At 40.5% G+C, this 22,587-nt stretch overlaps 1 protein-coding gene across 8 annotated transcripts in view; it reads left to right on the top strand.

Moving 5' to 3' along the window:
* Positions 1 to 1,606: 1,606 nt before the first annotated feature.
* Positions 1,607 to 22,587, top strand: part of LOC125898352 (peripheral-type benzodiazepine receptor-associated protein 1) — a 98,874-nt gene continuing 77,893 nt past the window's right edge. For 5 of the 8 annotated variants that reach the window (XM_049592130.1, XM_049592132.1, XM_049592131.1 and 2 more), the window contains exons 1-2: positions 1,607 to 1,813; positions 2,701 to 3,731. In XM_049592130.1, the coding sequence (XP_049448087.1) occupies positions 2,802 to 3,731 (930 nt within the window). In that variant the 5' untranslated portion in view covers positions 1,607 to 1,813; positions 2,701 to 2,801. Of the gene's footprint in view, positions 3,732 to 12,258; positions 13,464 to 22,587 lie in introns of those variants that run through there. The other 3 variants (XM_049592135.1, XM_049592129.1, XM_049592134.1) reach the window with 3 other exon arrangements.

Here is a 22,587-nt window from a genome sequence, read left to right as displayed (position 1 = left end):
CTGAACATACAAAGTACAATAATTTCAAACCTAGGAACTGGTCCTTTTTTCTTGAAAAAACAAAACAAAACAAAAACCAACAACTTCCTGTGTCCAGTTTTTTTCCTTTTTGACAAAGACATTTACCACTGGTGGCTCCTGCATCAACAGTAGCCAATGCTTGACAGTGCTTGTTGCATAGTAAGGACGTGGGATCTTTAATGGCTTTTCAAACACAGGACCTGCTACTTTTATGTGGACAGTGCCATCCTCAGTGGACAATAAGGAACAGCAGAGCATTTCATTGAAAAATTGGAATAAATGACTTCTTCAGTTTGTGCACTTTGCAAATTTAATCAGTGGGCCTGATTCAACCCATTGGTGGCCCAGTTTTGGCCTGCGGGTGATGTGTATGACACCCTTGTTTTGGAAGATACCACTGTCATGAAATCTAATTCGTTCTCCCAGACAACAAAATTATACTGGACTCATAAAATTGGATTCTTTTCCAGAAAAGGGAAATATACAGGAGGGCTATGTAAAACCCTCAGAACTCTTACATGACAAGAAAGTTTAAATAACGCAGGTTGCGTGTGGCAGTCATCAGTGTGGCAGTGTCTTATTATTCAAGGATCAAGAGCAATGCAAATTTATTGTTAAAAAAGAACAGAATAGACAATACTTTATTGTCAGTGTTTTGTATGCAAAAGGCAGAAATTTGTCTTCGGTTTGCATGTGAGAAATTTACTATTAAAAGGGTAAACACACTGACATAAAAACACAACACACAATAGAAACTACATTACTGTAAAAGGAGTAGGCTGCTAGGTACTTGATGATGAGGACTGAATTAAGGATATAAAATAGATTCAAAGTGCTGTGTGCTGAGGTAGCAAGCTGTTTTCAAAAAGTGGCTGTCCTTACTGATAAAGATATTTTATGACAACAGGGACAAAGATTTTCTGCAGATGTTTTCCTTTGCACATGGGACTCTGTACCTTTGCTCTGATAATCTGATAATAATAATAATAATAATAATAAGATCTAATACAACGATCCCTCTGATTAGGTTATTAAAATCGGCAGATTTACAAACTTTAACAACACTGCACTAGCAGCCTGTGGCCACTGGTGGTCATCCATCTCACATAAGTTGGTTGGACGCAATGGCTGTGTTGCCTTCAGGGACTGTCGGAAACACTGTAATTTGTAAAAATGCATATATAAACAACTCAAATCTGTAAACGCAGCCGTGAAAAGTGGAACTTTCTATATTATATAATTATAATTAGGGTTTGTAGGAATGCATAGGAAGACACCTGACTGTTTGCCGAATGACAGGCATTAAAATGCACGAGAAGTCGTACAGTATTATAATAGATCTTTTAATGATGGTCGAGGCACGTGAAGGCAGCACCGTTACGGGACAGGTCACCACAACAACGCTAAAAACACATTATGTATCTATTTTTTTTTCTTTTATTTGTGTATTTAAGTTTTTGTTTATTATTGACAGACTGATTTTGTTTGTCTTTCACGTTCACCGGATTCTGCCTTTATTTTGAAGTCACGCTCTTACCATAATACCTAGTATATACACGACGTACCGTAAAACACTGTGGGGGCTAGCTTGACCGCAGTCTGGACACAGACTGTGAGTGACACTGGTGTCTCACAGATAAACAAACCCCCTCTCGCATGGCTCTGTGGACCTTTAACTACTAACGTGACCAGTCTCAGTGTTGTTAGACAGCTTATTTTTATGCCGACAAAAGCACCTTAGTTGGGCTCCATTGATGAAAAGTTGAAAAATAAGAGTTAAATCCGCTGAGAGGTGAGTTTGATATAAGTTGTGGCTAGAAAACTTAACGTTAAGCTAACACTTGCTAACAAGACGTAACTAGTAGCTAACGTTAGTACTTGTAACTTGTAACCTCTCCAATATACTACAGACTGTTATCTACGTTATTAAATACCGTTACTTACATTAGCAGCGCTTATTTGACCATGTAACAGCTAGCTAAATGAAGCTAATTAATTAGCCATTGACCGAAGTCCCCATCCTCTGTAATATGAGACCCAAGTTATGCTAATTTAAGCTAGTGGTGGGTATAATTGGCCACCGTAACGATAGCTAACGGTGCATTGCTGTTGGAGCGTTTCTGTGGAAGTTGAGCACTTCACTTGTTGCATCCTCAGCTGACTGTTAGCTCCTGGGCATAAGCTCCATTAATCGCATCTCGTGTTTTGTTTTTATGCTGTCACCTGTTAAACGGTTGTTAGTTCTGCCATCCATCTGCATGATATGGACATTATATGCGAGGTTTAGACAGCACAAAAACAGGTACACATAATCATAATTTGCTCAGGGTTAAGGCATCTGTAATGAACTGTTTAGTATCCATATATAGACTATCAAAGTATGCATTGATTGGGCTTCACATAGATTAAGCAGCAGTTGCCACAGATTTATTTGCTCCTCAGTGCATACAGAGGGCTTCCAGAGTCAAGTTATCTCTCTACTCATAACAAAAACATCAAAACATATCATTATTCATTGTGCATGCTTTCCTGTTCAGAGTGCTGCTTTCTTTCTAACATTGAATATATCACCTGTGCTTTCATGTTGTATTTCTTGTTGCCACATCCATCTAAAACATTTTAAAACACCTGACCATCTCTTCAATTTTTCTCACATCCCCCACTGTCTCATCCTCCCAGTGACCTGCTGTGATAATTGCATGCTGCATGTCTGATAACCACCCACCACCCACCTGCACTTCCTCTCAGTTCTCATGCATGGCCCCCTTCGTTAGAAATGAATGCCTCTCACCGTTCCTTGCATGTTATGCTGTGAGCGTGGCATCATGAGGGAAGACAGTGATAACCGTCTGGCGCTGTCATCCAAGAAACCATGCCAGGGCCAGACGGACTATGGGCAAGAGCTGCAGAGGCTGCGGGCTGATTGGGAAGCAGAGAAGAGGCAAACGCAGCGGGCCCGTGGCCACCTTTCTGTGGAGCTGAGGCACCTACGGGAAGAAGCGGAGAGGGAACAGCAGAGGGCTGTGAGGGAGCAGGCAGCCAGGCGAGAGTGCCAAAAGGACAGGCACTCTGACAGATACCAGCGTCTGCTTGCTAAGGAGGTGAAAACTGAAGACAGTGGACGCAAAAGTGAGTCCAGAGAAAAAGAGACTTTTTGTTTGTGCAGTGGAGAAACGTATACAAAGCTTGAGCAATTGCTGCTGACGCTGTATGAGAAGATAGATGGTGAACAGGCAGTCTATAAATTGCATCACAGGCAGGAATTAGACCTAGAAAAGGCTGTCTTCCTCTGCCACCTGCTAGAAGCCCATGGAAGACTGTTGCGGGGGAAGCAGGGAGCAGGACAACCCAGCTACACTCTGAAAACCCTCTCAAGAAAGCCAGCTCAGGAAGACAGCAGTAACTCCTGTCAGACAAAGTCTTGCCAGACATACTCCAGGGCCTTGCTACAGAGATCCCAGAGTGCCTCCCACTCATCTCAGAAGAAAACCAAACAAGATCGGGGTAAGCAGCCTCTAAGGAAGGCCGTCAGTGCAGCTGACCCCTGCACCACGGCCACAGTCGTGGACACCTGTTTGAGCGGCTCTCTGAAAATTTGTCACCCTCACAACACTCCCCATGCAGGCTGGGGCAACCACCGCCCCTACTGCGCTGAGTCCTCTGGGTCAGACAAGTCATCACCCTCCAAATGCATGGACAGAAACATGGAGGTAAGCTAATTCATATTTCCAAATTCCACACATGGTTCCTAAATTAAATGAGTATGTATGGAAAGTATTGCTGGCATTTCCTCTTAAATCTTTAACTCAAAAACTGCACCATGTGTGCACCATGGATGTTTTACTAGGTCTGGATACCAGACCCAAGATGGCGCTTATACAGTTCAATGAGAATTACTTGCATGGTGCATGTACACTAAAAAGATTTTCTATCCTCCAGGTTTATTTCAGGGGCTTGCAGCCCACTGAATATGTGCAGTAGTGTTTCTCCCACTGGCCCCTACACACTCAGCCCACAGACTTTACAGATGATGTCACTGTTTTGTTTTGTTTTGTTTTTTTTAAAAAAAGGCTTTTCTTGCCTGGAGATATGGAGATATTTTATAAAAATGAAACCTCCATGGATCAAAAATTCATAAGAGAAAGAGTTGTACTGCCCTTGATCTCAGTTTGAGGTATCCAGTCATTTGTGTTGGGCCACAGGGGATGTCATCACTTTAATACCCCAAATGGCCACTGGAAAAAAATGTCTGCAAGGCTGAGCAGCTTTCCTGGGGGCCTTGAGTCCCTCCAGGATTTTGTGCTTTTTTGGGGGGGGATTGTTGTGGCTTAAAATGCCTGATTTCACAGCAGTTTTTCTAAAAATGTGGTGCATGTCACAATGTTTTGAGGTGTTTTATTGCAATGAAATAGCAGGCATTGTGAGCAAGTGAAAACTGCAAAATAGGTTCTTTTTTTTCATAATTCAATAAAGTTATCTTATTAACTTTTTACAACCTGTTGACTTGCAATAGATCAACCTCTGTCATGTTAATTTGATTTGTCTGTTGTCAACACGTTTCAGCCATTTTGCGGAGCGTTTTGTGGTAATACAGTGTTTGTCAATCAGTGACTCTCATTACTTCAGCATTGCATGTTGTGCAGAACAGAATGACATTACCTTGCACTGTCTGTAGCGGTAATTTTTGTTGGTGAGTGTGAGCCTTTAGTGTTGCACGGTCAAGGTCAACAAGGAAGTGAGTTTGGTGGAGTAAGGGGACTGCTATGATTGGTGAGACTCAGAGCAAACTACGATGATAGGTCAAATTTGTGGAGAAGTTGCAGTGATTAGGCAAAAATTTAACATTAATTGATGCGATTGCAACATGCTGGCAGGGCTGGCACTTACGTATGATGTGTTGGTAGCAGTCTTGGAATATGGAGGTGTAATGTCTTTACTTCTGTTTGGTCGTCTTGCTTCATACTCATATGGACCCCTAGAGATTTGTGGCAGCAGAATTATTTTGAATTTAATTTTTGGTAGGGCTTTCGCCAGTACCATTTTTTGGGCATTGAAGCTTCAGTGAGAAATATCCGCAATTAATCAAAGCTTCAATGGGGGTGTAAAAAAGAGACAATGACATCATTCTACAAACCTAAAATAATGTGACAGTTAGCCGTTTTGTTAGTAGGCGGGTCGCAAATTGGCCATGATAACCAAAAAAGAAAGAAAAAAACTTTACTGGACAGCTGTTACTTACAGTTTTCAGGAGAGCTTGTCGGAGATTTGTAACATACCCATTTTCTTTGGCATATTTGTCACTCAGTTTTTGGGGGGGTCATCTTTGCAAACTTTCGAACTATTCCAGATGCTTGCCCAGCTCGACATATGAAAGCCTGTTACATGTGGTCAAACTGCGGGGGACTGATGTCAGATGAGAGCATGTCAGAGTCACGAAACTATTGCTAAGTTTAAATGTTTTTGTCTGAGAATAACTAAATATAATTAATCGTGACTCTATAAGATTATAATTGTGAGTGAGATTATTTTGCAAATGTCCTGTAATTTATGCGAGTATTTTAAACACATAAAGTACAGATGTAGACCTAGGTTATAGTTATCTGAACATAAGCTAAAATACTAACAACAACACCATCAAATGAAAATAAACTTATATATATATATATATACATTAGTATTGATTTAACAAAGGATGCATCACAGAACTTCAATGCACATTAATGTCCAGGAGTTGTTATGACCACCAAGTCCTCATTGTATGTAAAACAACTGAAGCATAAACCATTAAGGCCATCATAGACATCTCTCTGCCTTCTTATTTGTCGTTTTTGCATATCAAGCAGCCTCGGTCAAGTGAAGACAGTGTGTAGCTGTCAAATAATTCCCTCCTGTTTGAAACAAGCTTAGTGTGTGGTGTAGAATACATGTAAATGTGTAAATGTTGTCAGAGAGGGAGAAGTGTGCAGGACGCGAGCAGAGAGGAGGGGTGTGGGCGGATCTGTTCATGCCTCTTGTTTGAGTGGCAGAAGTGGGTCAGTGTGCTTCCGTCTCTTAAATTTTGGATTGAAATTTTCATAGAGAGGAAATTGAATAATTAATCAAAGCTCCGACTGTGTCTAAACAGCAGTGCCCACTTGCCAAGCCTCATATTTCTTGCATGGTCCTGCTGAGGCATCACCCTTGTTAAGTCGATATTTCAAAGTTGTTCAAATGGGAATTCCTTTTACAACAATAATGGACTTGTACCTGTTTCTATTATTCATATGCGTTTTGAATTGTCTTCAGAAGTAGTGTAAAATGCATCAACTGTAATTCACGTCTTTTTTTATAACAAAAACATGCCACATTTTTCATTGCGGTCAGTCTGCCACTTTTGTGTTTTCTAAATAACCCGTATATGCTGTGAAAATGTGTGTTTTTGAAGGTTAAATGGGAAACTTGTGTATATGCAATTCAGCAAGACAAATAAGCTTAACAACACAAAGCCATTTAAAGCAGAACTGTAATGATAAGTCGATTACTCGCATAGTTGATCAGCAGAGTATTAAAAGTTTACTGTGCATGAATCGTCGGCTTTACAAACAGGGTCAGCAGCTAAAGTGAAAGCCAGTCGCTGCTTTGTCCGCTTGGCGTTTTGCCTCATTTTATTTACATATTTTCAGCGCTGTGTCTGCAATTTTTGTAGCTTTCTCTTGGTAGCGTGCTGCTTACGGTCTGGCACCTGGTCGGTTCCTTTTTCTAAAGTTCTGGCCTCACGTTAGCGCTATGCACAGTAGGGATGGGCGATATGGCCCTAAAATAACATCACGATATTTTAACAATATGACAAATTAGTGAAAATAATATTTCATTATTGTTCAAGAAAATAGAATTGCAACAAAACAAGTGATATAGTTTTACATTTTGCCTTCATATATTCAGTAAAAACTAACCAAATATTATCTCTCATTTCTTTAATTTTTGAACAACGACAGTAACTCAGAGTGAGATTCAGATTCTGTATACAATATTAATAGTTTGACAATATAAACTCTACCACAAATTACACATTTAAACAGCTCCCAAACACAAAAAAATGTACCCTAGGATCTTTAAATATAATAATCAACAGGAGATTTCCTTCTCTTTTCTTTTTTTCCCCCCACCTAGACCTTTACGCTCTGCCATTTGTGCTATGATAACTAGTGAACATTCACATATACATAGTCTTATGCAAGCCCGGAGTGTCTCATAGATTTACGTTACCAAAGGTTTATTACAGATTCACTTGACAACATGACTCATGATTGAGAGGGATAAGTTTTGCATGAATCTATACATTGTTAGTCGGCAGCTTTTTTGAGAATCAAATAATGGTTTTAGTAGTTTTCTAAGCAAAAAAAATGCTGGTTTTATGCTTCCTAAATGTAAGAGTGTAATGCTTTTCTTTGCCACATATGATGATAAACTGAATAGCTTTGGCTTTTTGGAACGCAGCTCCAGAAAACTTAAAGTGTGGCGGCAAATGCAGATACTTGTGAAATATGATTCCACAAAGCAGGCAATAAAGAAATGACAAGTTGCCCTGTGCATCAGGATTTCTTCTTTCTTCTATCAGTGTTAATCCTGCTGCTGTATCTGATCAGAGTAATGATACTGTGACAACATCCATCAAAAGTTTGCTGTCAAGCTATTTGCTAAATTCCAAATGATCTTTCCGAGTGGCTCTTTTTTCCTCCCTCTCCTAATTTAATGGAGAACATGTGGTTTGAGATGTATTTGTCCAGCTGCCAGCTCTTCAGTCTAATGACAGGCGGACAGGGAGGCTTTGTCAAAATATGTCAGTGTGACAGAATGTCGATACCACTGAGCGATGATGGGCCTGGCTGCAGCTCATTCTATGCAGAGCATTTTGCTGTTTGACACACATTACTGGATGTTTTTTCTTTCTTTTATGCTCACTGAGATTTTTTCTGTTTTCTGTATTTCTGCTGTGTACAACATGTGATAAGTCCACTTGCTGCTGGCAGCGGTCATGTTGTGCACCTCCGCCATTCAGTTAGCACCTCTGTTCTCAATCAGACTAAATTCCTATTATGAAAGGAGCTGAAGCGGAGTAGAAATAGTGTTCAGAGGAGTTCACGTCAGCCTGGAGGTGAGTGAAGCCATGGTCCTGTGGGCACGCTGTAATTAATGAGGGAATAGACTGAAGCTGTGAAATGCAGCGTTAGGGCAAAGTAAGAGGCTCATTGGCATGGGCGTCATCTGTCTGGTCGAGGCTCTTCATTTATTTCAACCTCTCTGTCTATGAAAATCAGCCCCTTTTTTGTTAACATACTGTAGGTACATTTGTATCAGTTAGGGCAGTGGTTCCCAACTGGTGGGTCCTGGTCCAAAAGTGGGTCACAGGTCCATTCTGGGATAGACTGCAAAGACTCACAAATGTGTCAAAAATACACTTAAAAAATACACTTTATTTTTTTAATACAGCCATGGTCATTGTGATCAGCATATCTGTGTGATGCTGTCAGATGTGAGTGTTAGCATGTTGGATGTGTTTTCCATTCATAGACCCTACAATGGCGGTGCAATGCTGACAAACCGTCCTTGTCTAAGACACAGCCGTCTCCCTTTGTAGCTCACTGGGAACCTGCAGGCAGCATTTGCTCACTTGTTATACTGTACTACTCTCAGCATATGCTGCTAACATGGACTGCACTTGTATAGTGTTTTTCTAGTCTTCCGACCGCTCAAAGTGCTTTAACACCACGTCCCATTCACCCATTCACACACTGGTGGCTGAGGCTACCATACAAGGTGCCACCTGCTACTCACTAACCATCCACATGCTGTCACACACCGATGGAACAGCTATCAGGAGCAATTTGGGGTTCCATATCTTGCCCAAGGATACTTGAGACATGAGGAATAGAGGAGCTGGTGATTTAAACCGCCTGTGAGCCACAGCTGCCCACAGCGGCATACAGCTATGTGTTTCTGGGCAGAATTTGCACCTGTGATATTTGGCTCTATATTATGTGCCTCAGTCTATACACTGTGTATTCTGTGCATACTCTACCTTGACCACGGTACCGTGATGGTTCTGTATGAATCCACAAACTGTTACAGGCCTAATATCAGCACATTTAAATACGGATGACAGACAGTTAAGGCAAATCAGATATCACTTTTATCTTCAGAGTCAGCCATTGTAAATGTAGCAGTATTAGTGTTGGCTACACTGGCATTGCACCAGAAAAATGCCAGTTGGAAAAAAAATTAAGGTAAAATGTTTTTTTGTTTTTTTTTTTTACTTTGCTGCACCGAGCTGTGTGTTTTCTAAGAGTGACCTTTAAAGGTAGACTGCTGCCTTTTATCACAGCAGCCACACTCCAAAGCTTCAGCAAGCTTTGTGTCTGCAGCAAAGCAAAATGTTAAAGCGCATTTTGACCTTAGTGATACCTGACATGAATACAATTTTACCTTATGTGACATGTAACTAAGAATGTGCGATGTTTGTAAAATCCTAGAACATGGTATATGTATGGTATACATGTATTTCCAGCAAAAAAATCTTAATAGATGGTTTGTTCATTTACAACATGCCTGATCCTAAAAATACTCTCAGATGGCGAGCAGTTGCCACCTTCCTTTTTTTTCTAAAATGAATACAACAGCAGCTATTCCACTGCAGAGAGACAGGACTGCTGCCTTTGTTGTGAACGTGACTCCCTATTTTCCGCCTGAGTTAATGGTAGTTGAACTCTTTTCAGCTTGCCACTAAACATGCACTGATCCAATATGCTAGATCGATATCTGCATCAATACCGAACTTGTTAAGTGGATTTGTATCGACCATAACATGACGATCCACATTAAAGACAGTTTCTTTGTCAGCGTTATTATAAAACTCAGTGTCTCTGCTACCAGTTGCACAGCAGGCAGTCGGTTCAGCTTTTAGTGCTACAGCAATCTCTGGCCTCATGTTAGCTTATATGAAAGTGATCCCAAAGAATGACAACCAAAGAATCATCTTTGAGAAAAACAATGCGGGAACTGAATGAAGTGGTATTTGAGTTCCCTGCATTGTGCACCTCTTCACCAGCAGCAAATATACATATCAAACTACAGAAACAGTTGAATTAGCTGACAGCTAAACATGCTCTTTTAGTCATGTCATATTGCTAATCATTTCCTCTGCTTTAATCTACAACCTGCTCTATTTAGCTACTTTATGATGAGATTGGAGGAGGTGGATAGCAGCAGTCTGTAGTGTGAGGTATAGGCTGTTGGTAGGATCAGAGGTAGCCGGTAGCTGTTCTGCAACTGTCACAGTATTCTAAAAATGGTTTACCCAGATAAAAGTGACTCCTCCATGTCTAAACCATGTCTGACATTATGGAAAACATGCTTCTTGTTTTACTAATTTTAAATCTCATGCTGTGCTGCATGGCTTTTGAAATGTCACTAGTATCACATGATACATGTAGACCAGACCGACATCACGTCATCGCCAAGGCTGTGGCCCCATTTTGGGGTAAAGAAACACGCTGTCACAGCAGGAGAGACACAGGAAAATGCTGAAAAGCTGTTGTGGCAGGTTATCCAGGGCTTTCACACTGAGATTAGAGGCACATAAGATGAGAATATCCACTGTGGTAATAGTGGTGATTGAATCAAATATACATATTCATTTTATCACCAGATATTGTCTATACTGTAGATGTATCGATGTCCAAATAAGCAGTATCCAGCCAGTTTGTTGGGTCATTCATGCACTTGTACGGAGGAAGCCTGAAGGGACATGATGATGATCAACCTTAATTTATAATAATCTTTACCTATAAAGCGCTTTTCAAAACAGAGTTACAAAGTGCTTTACATGTCAGTAATTAAAACAAACAAGACATGAAAACAACAACTCATCAAAGAACTGATAAAAACACTTAAGTATATAAAAACTAAAGGGAAAAAATGAAAATAAAACTCAAGTAAAATCAGGAAAGGCTCTGCGGTAAAAGTATGTTTTAAGACGGGACTTAAAAGACATCACTGACTCAGCTGACCTGATTTCCTTGAGCCTCAGGGCCCTCAACTGAGCCTCTGGAACAGACAAAAGAGCTCTGCCGGAGGACCTCAAAGTACGTCCCAGCGTGTACGGTGCTTAGAGATCAGAGATATAGCTGGGAGAGAGACCATGAAGAGCCTTAAAAGTGATCAATAAAACCTTAAAATCTGTTCTAAAACATACTGGGAGCCAGTGTAAGTTGGCTAAAACTGGAGTGATGCGATCACGTGAAGCCTGTCAGCTGATTTCTGTACATCCTGGAGTTGTTTTTATTCTGTAATGTCTATAAAATAAACATTTGGATAACATGAAACGAATGCATAAAACATGTCAAAATTATAATACAACCACACGTCATATTGCATTGAAAACTATATGGTCTTAGGTTTTCTATCTCCAAAAAGGGTGGCCAAAAAGGCAAAGTTCACATACAGTATGTGTCATTCTGGTCTATTGGCATGTGCGACAGGGACGTCTAACAGGCAAGTATATTTAGCAGATTACTTTCCTCCAAATAACTGGGAAGTGGATGTTTAATAATGTATGGCTGTATAAGCCTACCCATTTCAAACTACTTAAATAATGTCATGGAAATGGGCTAAAATATTGTAGAAAAGTCATCGTTAAAACTATGTGGGAACCCTAATCCCCTCGCACTGAGGCCGCTGCTTGTTAAGGGGATTTATTAAGCTGCTTTGTTCATTTAATAGACAGTTAGGTGGAGCACTTGATTGTACCTCCTATAGTAGAGAGGAGGGCAGTGAGGTTAAATGAGTTGTAAACTGGCACTGAGTTGTGACAGAGTTAATCTTTACGACATCAGACCTGCAGCTTTACATGTTTTTTCAGTGTCCATGCCTGAGGCTAAATTACTAACACATGAGTAGGGTTCATTATCCTGTCAGACATCTTATTTATTTCTCTAGGGGACAACTGCAGTAAAACATTAGAATTAGTCTGGACACACTTGTTCCTCTGCCTGCCTCTTGCAGCCTCCCTGTGTTGCAGTGTGTGCTGCCTATTGATTGTTCAAGAGGCAGCCAACATCATTCCAGCGTCATCTCCATGGAAACGAGCCCTAGTCACGGTAATGATTGGGCCCCGTCTCGGAGCCTGCCTTTTTGTGATAGGACGATGGAAGCAGTCCTCCCTCCCCCCTCCTCTCAGTGACACTCGCCTTCTTACACACACACACATTTTTCCCTTCGTCCTCTTTCTTCACCTTTATGGCGCTGTAACCAAGATAGGATTAACCACCCTGTCGAGTCTTCTCGCATCTGGATGAAATGCTTTTTGACACAGTGGCATCAGTGAGGACAGACTCACAGCTGGAGAGTCAACATGACACCCACATCTCATCGATACTGAGAGAACAGAGACCGGAGTGGAGACCTGTTAGTTAGATCGTTCTCTTGTTTTTCCTCCATCGCACGTCTCTTGTTGTTTGCTATTTCAGTTGGGCCTGCATGTGCTGTTTCGGCGTCATGTAGGTTAAGTGGAGTATTGTGTCTTTTCCATTTTCTGGAGAAGTACTTATGACAAACCCCCCTCAGGCGACTGAGCAGCAAGGCATGAAGAAACAGGCTATGTCAGTGTTGTGAGCAGGACTGCATGATAAACCACAGAATGCTCAAGAATGTTACCAGGAGGATGACATTCGTTGAATCGCCTTCAGAAGCCGAAGCTGAAAATATGTAAGATCCCTTTGGAGCTGATTGTCCTCGTTTTGGAAAACGTCATAGTGCAGAGAGGGAGGTATTTGCGACTCCTGGTTTATCTGTAACTGGTTTTGTCCTGGATATGGCACACAGACTCTTGCTGTAACAGATCTTATGAAAGGAACCGTCCCCTCAAACTCCTGCTTTACAGGGATTTACACATTGGAGGCTGTAGTTACCGATAAGCATGGCAATGACAGCCTTTTGCCTGGTTTCTGACACTTCACCTCAGCTGTGAATATACACTCCTGCTGGTTTGAAAGAGAACAGTAACATCTTTATCATTGTGAAGTTAACCTGCCACAGCTGATCCGGGTAATTCTCCTCCAGCAAATGAAAAGCCTGCGATGGCTCGGTCTTGGCTGGGCACCTCGTTTAGTCATATTGATCCCATCTGCGCTGTTTGACTTTGACAGAAAGTGATGTATGACTTGTGCACTCGGCCTGAGCAGCCCAAGCCTGCACCAGCACACACAGAGATGGAGAGCCGGGAGGTGGCTGAAGCTCTGGGGCAACAACAGCAGGAGTTGAGGGGTTCGGAAGAGCAGGATAATAAACAAATCTTGGACAAGGCAGTCCCAACCACGGCTAATGCCACTTCAACATCACTCTTAGGAAAAAGGCACCACTCACTTTATGCAAACCTCAATGGTTTTGAAGTGGAAGGCGTACGCAAGGTAAGTGTGGAACATTTGTACCGTTCTTGATGGTTGACCTAAAAATGATTGGGGCCTGGAAATATACGAGAGATGTCCCACAAATGATAGAGACTAACAGTGTATTATAGGATTACCAGTCTTCTTTAAAGGTATACTATGCAGGAATTTTCAGTAACTGTTTGCAACCAGTATCACCAGCAAAAGTGAAAGTGAAAGCCAACCCTGGATTCACCCTCATTTTGGAACCAGCTTTGTCTGCTTGGTGTTTCAACCCTATACACGCTGTAGAACATATGTAAATGGCTTTTCATAAAGCAGAAGAATCTTAATTGAAGTTCATCTTAAATACAAGATTGTATAGAGTGAGGTAGAAATCTGCGGGCCCAAATGCTATATTTGCTGTTGTTAAGTGGTTTACTCATATGATCTATGGTTTGAAAGCTACGGTCCTTGCAGTCCGATTTATGCAGACAATTTCGATATACAACCACAGCTCAGACAAAACACAAACAAATAAAATGTAACTCACCTATGAGGCATTATTGTAATCCACAGATTGATATTATGCAAACAAAAATGCTGGGCATGCACTTCATACACTCCCAAAGGTCCAGACAATCTTAGTCCAATGAAGTATTTAGCTCAATTGAAAAATATCCTCAAACTACCATTACATTGTTTTAAAAGTTCATATTTCTCCACATATTATCCATAATTTATCCTGTTTGCATGTAAATATGCAGACTCTTTGCTGTGAAAATGGTGGCAAACTCCTGACCTTTTGATTGACACCTCACTCGAGCCAATAGGAGCCTCCAATGCTGCTGCTATGGCCTCGAGAGCCAACAAGGGCCTGTGTTGAAACAAAGGCCCCCTTTTACTCAATAGCCACCTCTTTCTATGCATTTACATCACGCAATGATGATGCCATGTAATATTTATGTTGTGCTTGAAAATATTGACAAAAATACCAGTTCAGAAAATATATTGACAGGTGAATCAATTGAACAGAGAAAAAACAAAGCTCCCATCGGTAAAGGGCTTTATACTGTCACATCTTAGAACGAGTAGTTGGATAAGATTTGTGTTGGATTACAGTGGTGTTACACTGAATTTGTGTATGCTGCACATTTCCTTGACACTTAATCTGGAATGGTGCTGCTGCTGTAGTAGAAATAGAGGGTTGGCAGGTATCATGCTCACCTGTTATGACCTTGTCCCTGATTTCACACCACTGCATATCCTGTTAGCACAGAAGATCCTCTTAATGGTTGCCAATTGAAAATCAATAGGAAACCCATCAGATTTCCATGTATCTGATGGATGCCCACATAAGGCCCATTTTTACTGTAGGAACTCTCCCCAGGAATGAGAAACCTTTTAAAGGAAGTCATTGTGTTTTGACCTCAGGGACCAGGCTTTTAATTAAGTTCTTGGAACATTATTTTGTCCCACAAAGAGTCCCTGATTGGAAGGTAGTACTTTTCTTTAAGTACAGGAACTTTGCAAGTGGGAAATATTTTTCATTGGTCAGGTACTCATAGTAATGCCGACTCGAAGTAAATGAGATGAGATAGCCCTGTTCTCTGAGTTGATTGCAAGTTTTCATAGTGCAGTGGAGATTCTGACTTTGATGGGTACACAGTAGCGGTAGTTTGTGTCAGGTCTCACCAGTTTTGGTTGCACTAAACAGCAGAAGTGCGGAAATGTGTGTTTAGACATCAGTATCCTCTAGGCATCAGTGAAATTTAAATCCACAGTTTCCCGCCACTCTGTTGCTTTATTGTGGCCCCAAACGCATGGTGAAACACGACACACTCTTTAGTATTCTCACAAAAGTGCAAAAAAAAGTTAATGTATTCTACAACAGCAACATTTTCGAGTTTTAAGTCTAGCATTACAAGCATTTTGAATCTGCTTTGCTACTCCTGCTGGTAGGGTTGCAGTGGTATACCGGTTATAAGGTATACCTTGCTATTAAAATTGATGGTTATCATATAATTTACATTTGCTTATTTACAGTATTGAAGGAAAATGCCACTAGACGGAGAAGAAGTTGATTTTACATTGTGCACAAACTTTCATTAAAAAAATGTTTTAAGTTTCAGTTATAGTAATGAAACAATTGTTTAACCAGAGATAACCCATTTGGTTTCATACCTTTAGGGTCATTTTGACTTATAACAACTCTGTAATACCGTGAAACTGACGGTTACCATACGGTGAAAAGCTCATACTGTTGAAACCCTAACTGCTGGTGTCTTTTCCTACGCTGACTCAGTGACCCCATTTACAAAGCAGTAAATCACAATCACCCGCAGAAGGACTTGAACCTCATCCAAGCTCACTGTTGTTGCAGTGCTAGACAAATAGTGATGCCTATTTCTTGCTTTATATGACGCCAACGTTATTGCATAGTCATGAGCATAAACAATGTACAAAACAGCCGTTACTTTTTCTTACATTAGTGGTCTAATTTGCCTAACCTTTGTGGGTCTTTAAGGAAACTTGGAGGAAATGTTTTAAAAGTAGTTCCTTGGATTAAAAGTCCCAGAAACTTTTTTTGGACACAAAATCCATACAACTAACAAAACAGAGCTTTTCAATGTACCAATAATAAATGTCCAGTATACTGTTTGTATTGAAACAATTTGGTGTAGTTGATTGTGATTGGTTAAAGTGGTCTGACCACAGTTAGCAGATACAGTATAAAGGTTGCAGGTAGTTCCTAGTATGTCTCCACGTTTGACTGTGAAGAGCAACACATGTAGGCAGCTGAATCAACAAACCATGTTGAGCTTCCACTCAGTAACCCACTACATGCATCACACAAAATTATTTGTGCGTCCTTTCATTGTATTTTAGTATTGGATCATGTTTATTCTCAACTGAATTTTCACTCAGAATTACCTTTTTTGAATCCTACACTAAATGACTTGGAAAAGTAACTCCAGCTAAAAGTTGACAACATTTTTTTGGCTGTATTCCCCCCCCCTACTAGTACTATTGTGTTTTCCGCCACTAATTCCTTAAGAAAACCTCAGTCCTTTTTTCCTTTGTTGACGGTTTGAATGAATCCTTAGTAATCCTTGGCAGAATTTCATCATTTAACCAAGGTAGTAATCTGTGTGCAACATTGCCTGCTGTCTTCCCCACCCCCGCCACTTTATTACCCAATCACCACAATCACAGCTTAGTAAAAACCTCTAATGAACTGTCAACACACACACCATGGGAGAAGATGAGAAGAAACGGTGCATTAGAAATGATTATTTGGCCATTTTAGACCAGTGGGGGTTGGCAGGGGGGCTGTCACTCTCAGATTATTGTTCATAATTACACCATTATTTGCAGGAGGGTACCTTGATTGTGCTTTTGTTTTCTCATCACCAGTTCCAACCATTATTGATGACTGTGTGCGGGGTGTGTGTATGTGTGTTTGTTCGGAAAGATGCATTTTTATTATAAGAACATACTGAATCTATGTAAAACATTGTAACATAAGAACTGAGCAGGTATCATACAGCAGGAGGAAAGTGGGTGAAACTGTAGCTGGAAATGGCATCATGTTCAGAATACTCCCACATGAATTACAGGTTATAAATGGAAACTATAGAAGGATGTCTGGTTTTACTGTGTAGGTTGATGTTAATCATCAGATCTCCTCAATCCAGTGTGGCTCAGCCCAAGTTGTTCCATGTATTTTACCACTGTTTTGTGGATTGACTAAACTTTTGTTGGGAACATATATATCTTTATTGTTTCTTACAATATCGAATGAACATCTTTATATCGCATTTAATGTCTTAGACATAAGCTTGGGGAAGATGGTAATGAAGCTTTTAAGGCGAATATATCTTCCAATCAAGGATCATTCGAGAGGTGACACTGAGTTTTTTAATCCTGAAATTTATTTATTATTTATTTTATTCTGAAACTTTTATAAGAGAGGTTGGTTGTCAATCATATTTTACTGTGTAACTGTTGTGACTGTTATGTCCATGGGTTTTTGCTAGGGGTGTAACGATACTTGTATCCATCCCCAACAGTTTGGTACAGGACGTTTGGTTCAGTATGCTTCATCCTCGGTTTGGTACAGCCAAACAGTTACTATCAAAATAGCCTATTTATGTCTACTACTCGCATGCACGGGACGGAACTACTAGATCATGAGATTTATCGATGGTTTGGACAGTGCACCAGCTGTTGCCAGTGTGTTAGCCAGCTAGCATGGTTAGCCAGTTTAAGTCTCAGTTATGCTTTCTGCACCTATGGTCACACAGACATGAGCTGGCATGGAATTGTGACGAGAAAACATTTGGATCTTTCTTCTTCTTCTTTCTACTTATGGCAAACTAATATTCTCCCAAACTCTAGGGGGCAGGGTATTGGAAACAGCATTGTTCTTTATCCGTGTAGTTAAAAAATGTCAGATGTGTAAATAACCTGCTGCACTGGACCCCTGTGAAGGGCATGTCTGATGGTGTGACATCACTGTCTGACCGTGCAGACACTCACAACCCTCACTGATGCATTAAGCATAAATAAAGCTTTGGTCAAGGTCAGTGGACAATGATTTGTGTCAAATTGATGTCGACATTGTCATTTTCTATGTGCTGTATGGTAAGCACCTGGACTTGCTTGAGTCTCTTGAAGACGTTTCACCTCTCATCCAAGAAGTTTCTTCAGGTCTAACTGACTGGTGGGGAGTCGCAGGATTTAACCCTGTGTTAGTCATTGTGATCACATGTGAACTCTTAGTCACATGAGTCCTTGACCCACCCGGCCATTGTGTATATCATTGGGGTTTTTTATTTTATTTACAGTGACATCACCAGTATGCGTCAGTTAGCAGAACGAGACAAAAGACTTAAAGACACAGCGTTCAGGCAGCGTCCTACTGCAGGTTCAGACTGTGCCAAAGTAATAGCTTATAGTACTGAGTGTTAATTGTTGTGGATATGCGACCGTACTCAGACAGAAAATACTGAATTAATTGTTTAAAGTGCTTGAGCCTGGCTACATTGTGCCAACATGTTAGTAGATCCACACTCTAGTATTGCCTTAAAATCCATGAGGACACTGGAGGGCTTATTTTAGACTTACTTGTTACTGCAGTGGTACAAGAACATCTTTGATGTCTGCGTAAAAACAATGGGTCTGTCTGTGTGTGTGCGTGTATGGTGGTGAGAGTGGGGTAGTGGGCCTTGTGTGTGTGTAGGGGTGTGTGGGGTCGTTAGTGTATGTATGTGTGTGGCTTGTGGTAAGAAAGCTGAAGAAGAAGACTCACTCTCCGGTGCGCCGGCCATTGTTTACAGTCTTATAAACAACTTGAGGCATGAGAATGGAGTTAGAGTTGAGAGACGGCTAATCTCTATAAACAGATACCTGCATATGAATGCAGATAGATTATTTTTTATAAAAGCTAAATGGTCGTCAGCTGACAGCTTTTGAGTTCTGAGATTTGTATTTCGGCCAGTGTCCCGTTGCCCACAGATTGAGCATTCATATGCAGATATCTGTTTATATAGATAAGCTGTGGCTGATGTGTTTGATTTCCAAGAAACTTAGAGAGTCAGATTTGAATATCCAAGTGAGTCAGGATGATGTTTATGTACAAATGTATTCACTTGCCTGATATGACTGCTCCAGTGGCTGCAGTTGTATCTGTCATCAACAGTGGAACCTTGATAGAAAACCTATATTAGTCAGTGCAAATTACACAAAGCAGTCGAGAGTCGTTCCACTCTTTGACAGAAAGAAGCTGATTCCTCTGAAGGCTAATGAGTTTGTTGACTGTGTGGTCCTCTGTGATCCCACCTCCTAAACACCTGTCTAGATACCATATGGCTGCCTCTCTAATAACTGATGGGTTTAACACACCATGAGCTCCAAATGGAGCTACAAAGAGTAACTCAGTAACCCCACTGAAGACAGTTATTTTTCCCGACTGACCCATTATTAAACTGTGATCTCTGTGATTGTGAAGCTCAGGCCACTCTTGCACAGTCCTTTTGTTCAGTGTTGTTCCAGTAGAAAGACCTTTGCCCTAGCTTTACCCTGTCTTTTTTAAAGTGTACTTCTAACTCATAACACAACAGCGGTGCTGTATTAATGTCAAAGATGTATTTACTTTCTCTGCAGGAGTCTTGGTACCTTTGCCACACACACAGTCTGACTCCAGCCCCTGCTCAATCTGTCACTGTAAACAGGCTGTTTGACTTTGGACGCTGAAGCTGCTCTTTTTTATATTGGGGGTGCTTCTGTTCACACAAGGAATACCTTTACCATAGTTAATCTAGTTAGCGAGGGCACTTCCTGCCTTGTAATATAAGCCAAACGTAAGCACAATTGTCACTCACTCTGGTGTCAGCTGTGGTTCCATAGCCTGTAAATAATAGGCTTTGTTACCCTGTCAACACGTCACTTACCCTGCTGCAGATATGGTGACATAAATGATGCTCTGCAAAAATTGTGGACAGCTATTTTACCCTGCTCAAAACAGCTCATGTGCAGTCAGATTTGTCAGGTATTTCTCAGTATTCAAAGTCAGTGTTGGCACTGACTAAATGCAGGTTCGGTGTTACAGTAGACTGTGACGCACTGGAGCCAGCCCTACAGGTCACCACCGACCCAGTTTGTACCTACGGGAGAACTGAAAGTGGAGCAGTGTGTCTGTATATAAGTCCTGATTTAAACACAACTAAGCGCTCAGTCTACCACATCAAAATCAGTTCTCAAACTGAAGTTATTTTAAATATTTGAACAGTTAGCTAACTTCTCAAAATATTTATAGGTTACTGTTCTAAATTCCACTGCACAGTTCTTATTTAAAATGAAAATATGACACTTTAAAGCTCGTTATCCTGTGACTTCCATTGTTTCCTTTTCCAAAACAGTGGAGAGAATATCATGAGCAAATGACAGGAGATTAGTTTTCATTAACACTTGAGGGCAAAACAGTATCACCGATCTGAACTAAAAACACAAAAACACAGAATCCATCAGCACATTAGTGTGTTTAATTACCGAGCCTCTGTTTAACCAGTAGCCTAGTCTGACTTGGTGGATGTAGACTGAGGGTAACAATCTGTTATTGGCCGGCATTCTCGTCTCCTTCCTTTGTCTGTAAGCTACTTTTTTGCAAGGGCACCGTAGTTGCATTGTGGGCATAGCACTGCCTGAGACGATTCTAGTTGTTTTAGAGACATACAAACAGACCCCTCGTTTATGGACTGATGGTGGTGTGCAATGCTGCAGTACAGAATGAATATTGGGGAAACACTGGAATGAGCATTTCCAGGCGGAGGTTCTCGTTGGCATGACAGGCCCGCACAATTCTAGGGAAACACTGAATTTCAAAGAGCATGTGTTCATGCTATTTGGTCTCTGAATCTTTAAATGAGTCACCCACTTACAGCTCTGTTTCTGATGAGTACACGATGATAAGCCTGGCATCCACTGTGTTAGACATGAATATGGTTGATTAAAGGATTCATTAAAACAATTTTTTCTTTAGTCATGATTGTTCTGGTTGTGTTGATGAGAGTTGAACTTCAACTTGTGGGAAGTTCAAGTTGTGGTGTGTTTGCAAAATAATGTTCCCACACATGTTTCTGTGAGGTTTTGGCAGTTGTCTTTCCTCTTCTCTAGTATTCTGTTACAATACAGTTTTTTTTCATGCATAGCACTGTGCACAGTATTTTACAGGTCATACATGGTGGAAAGAAGGGCACTTGGATTTTGCTTCAAATTCTTATAAATTGCATTAGGTGCACTGGAGTTGAAAATAGGGCTGCAACTTGTGATTATTAGTTTCACAATCAATTCACCTGTTGATGGTTTTCTTGATACTCGTTTAGTGTATAATATATTAAAAAACTGGGGAAAGTTTCCGTCCGTGTTTCCATGTCCAAGGGGGAATCTTTAGATTTTTCTGTCCAACCCAAATATATTCAGTTTATAATGATATAAAACATGTAAAACAGCAAACCTCACGTTGTAGAGGCTACCACCTGATGATTTGGGCATTTTTTTTCTTAAAAAATCACTTAAAACTGTTTTGTTTTCATTAATTGTTTAAACAATTAATCGATTATCAAAATAGTTGCAGATTAATTTTCTGTCAATCAACTAATCGATTAAATGACTAATCATTGCAGCTCTTGTTAAATGCTGACAAGGTTTATCCAGATAATATCAACATCTGTGGACTCACGATACAATATTATCACGATACTTAGGTCACAATACGATATTATTGCAGTATGCTGAGTATTGCGATATAATATATTGGGATAAATTGCGATTTATTAGCTTTTATCCCAACTGCAAATCAGCACCATCTAGTGGACCAAAAAAGCAATTGATTTTATTATTCCAGTACCAAAAGTTGTATTAAAATGTGTATTTGCAAAAATTAATAATGTATATAATAGGAGTTCGATACTTGGCATCCATGTATTGCCAATAATATGGCAATACTATGCTGTATCAATTTACCCCCCATCACCTCTACTAAGATTTATTCCTGTTGCTGATTCTGTATTGCTGCTTTTTGCCACAAGGTCCTACTTGTTTGTGTGTGTGCACATATGAGTGTGTTTTATTGGCCAGCCATGTTATTACTTGTAAATAATTAATAGAGCAGTGAGAGGGGATTCTCTGGAGTATTGATCTCTCACTATCTCAGCCCAAACATTGTTGTCTGTCTGTCTGGCTGTAGCGAGGTGCAGACTCTCCCTGGGGGACAGGGGTCACACACTGTGTTCGCTGTTGCATTCACTGGCAACTGTGGAGTCAGGACTGTGGGATATAATTTCCACACCATATACTGCACTGTTTATGGGATTTATGTCCTGTTGATCAGCGAACCCTGAGACATACACTCCAGCGAATTGCTAACAGATGCAGAGATTTGCAGATTGAAATGTCAGGATGATTTAAAGGCTGTTATAATGGGCTGTTAAAAATGAAAATGTAGGCTACATTCACAATGATTTTTGCAGTATTAGCAATGCTCTTTACTAGGGGTGTTACTGTATCCAAAATGTGGGGTCATGGTATGTTTTCAGTACAGCAGGGAAAACAACCCAAAAAAATAAAACAGGGGCTCATTGGTCATAATTCTTATTGTTACAGG

This window comes from Epinephelus fuscoguttatus, linkage group LG12, assembly GCF_011397635.1.
Source record: "Epinephelus fuscoguttatus linkage group LG12, E.fuscoguttatus.final_Chr_v1".
Taxonomy (NCBI): Eukaryota; Metazoa; Chordata; class Actinopteri; order Perciformes; family Serranidae; genus Epinephelus; species Epinephelus fuscoguttatus.
This window is presented reverse-complemented; position numbering and strand designations above follow the sequence as displayed.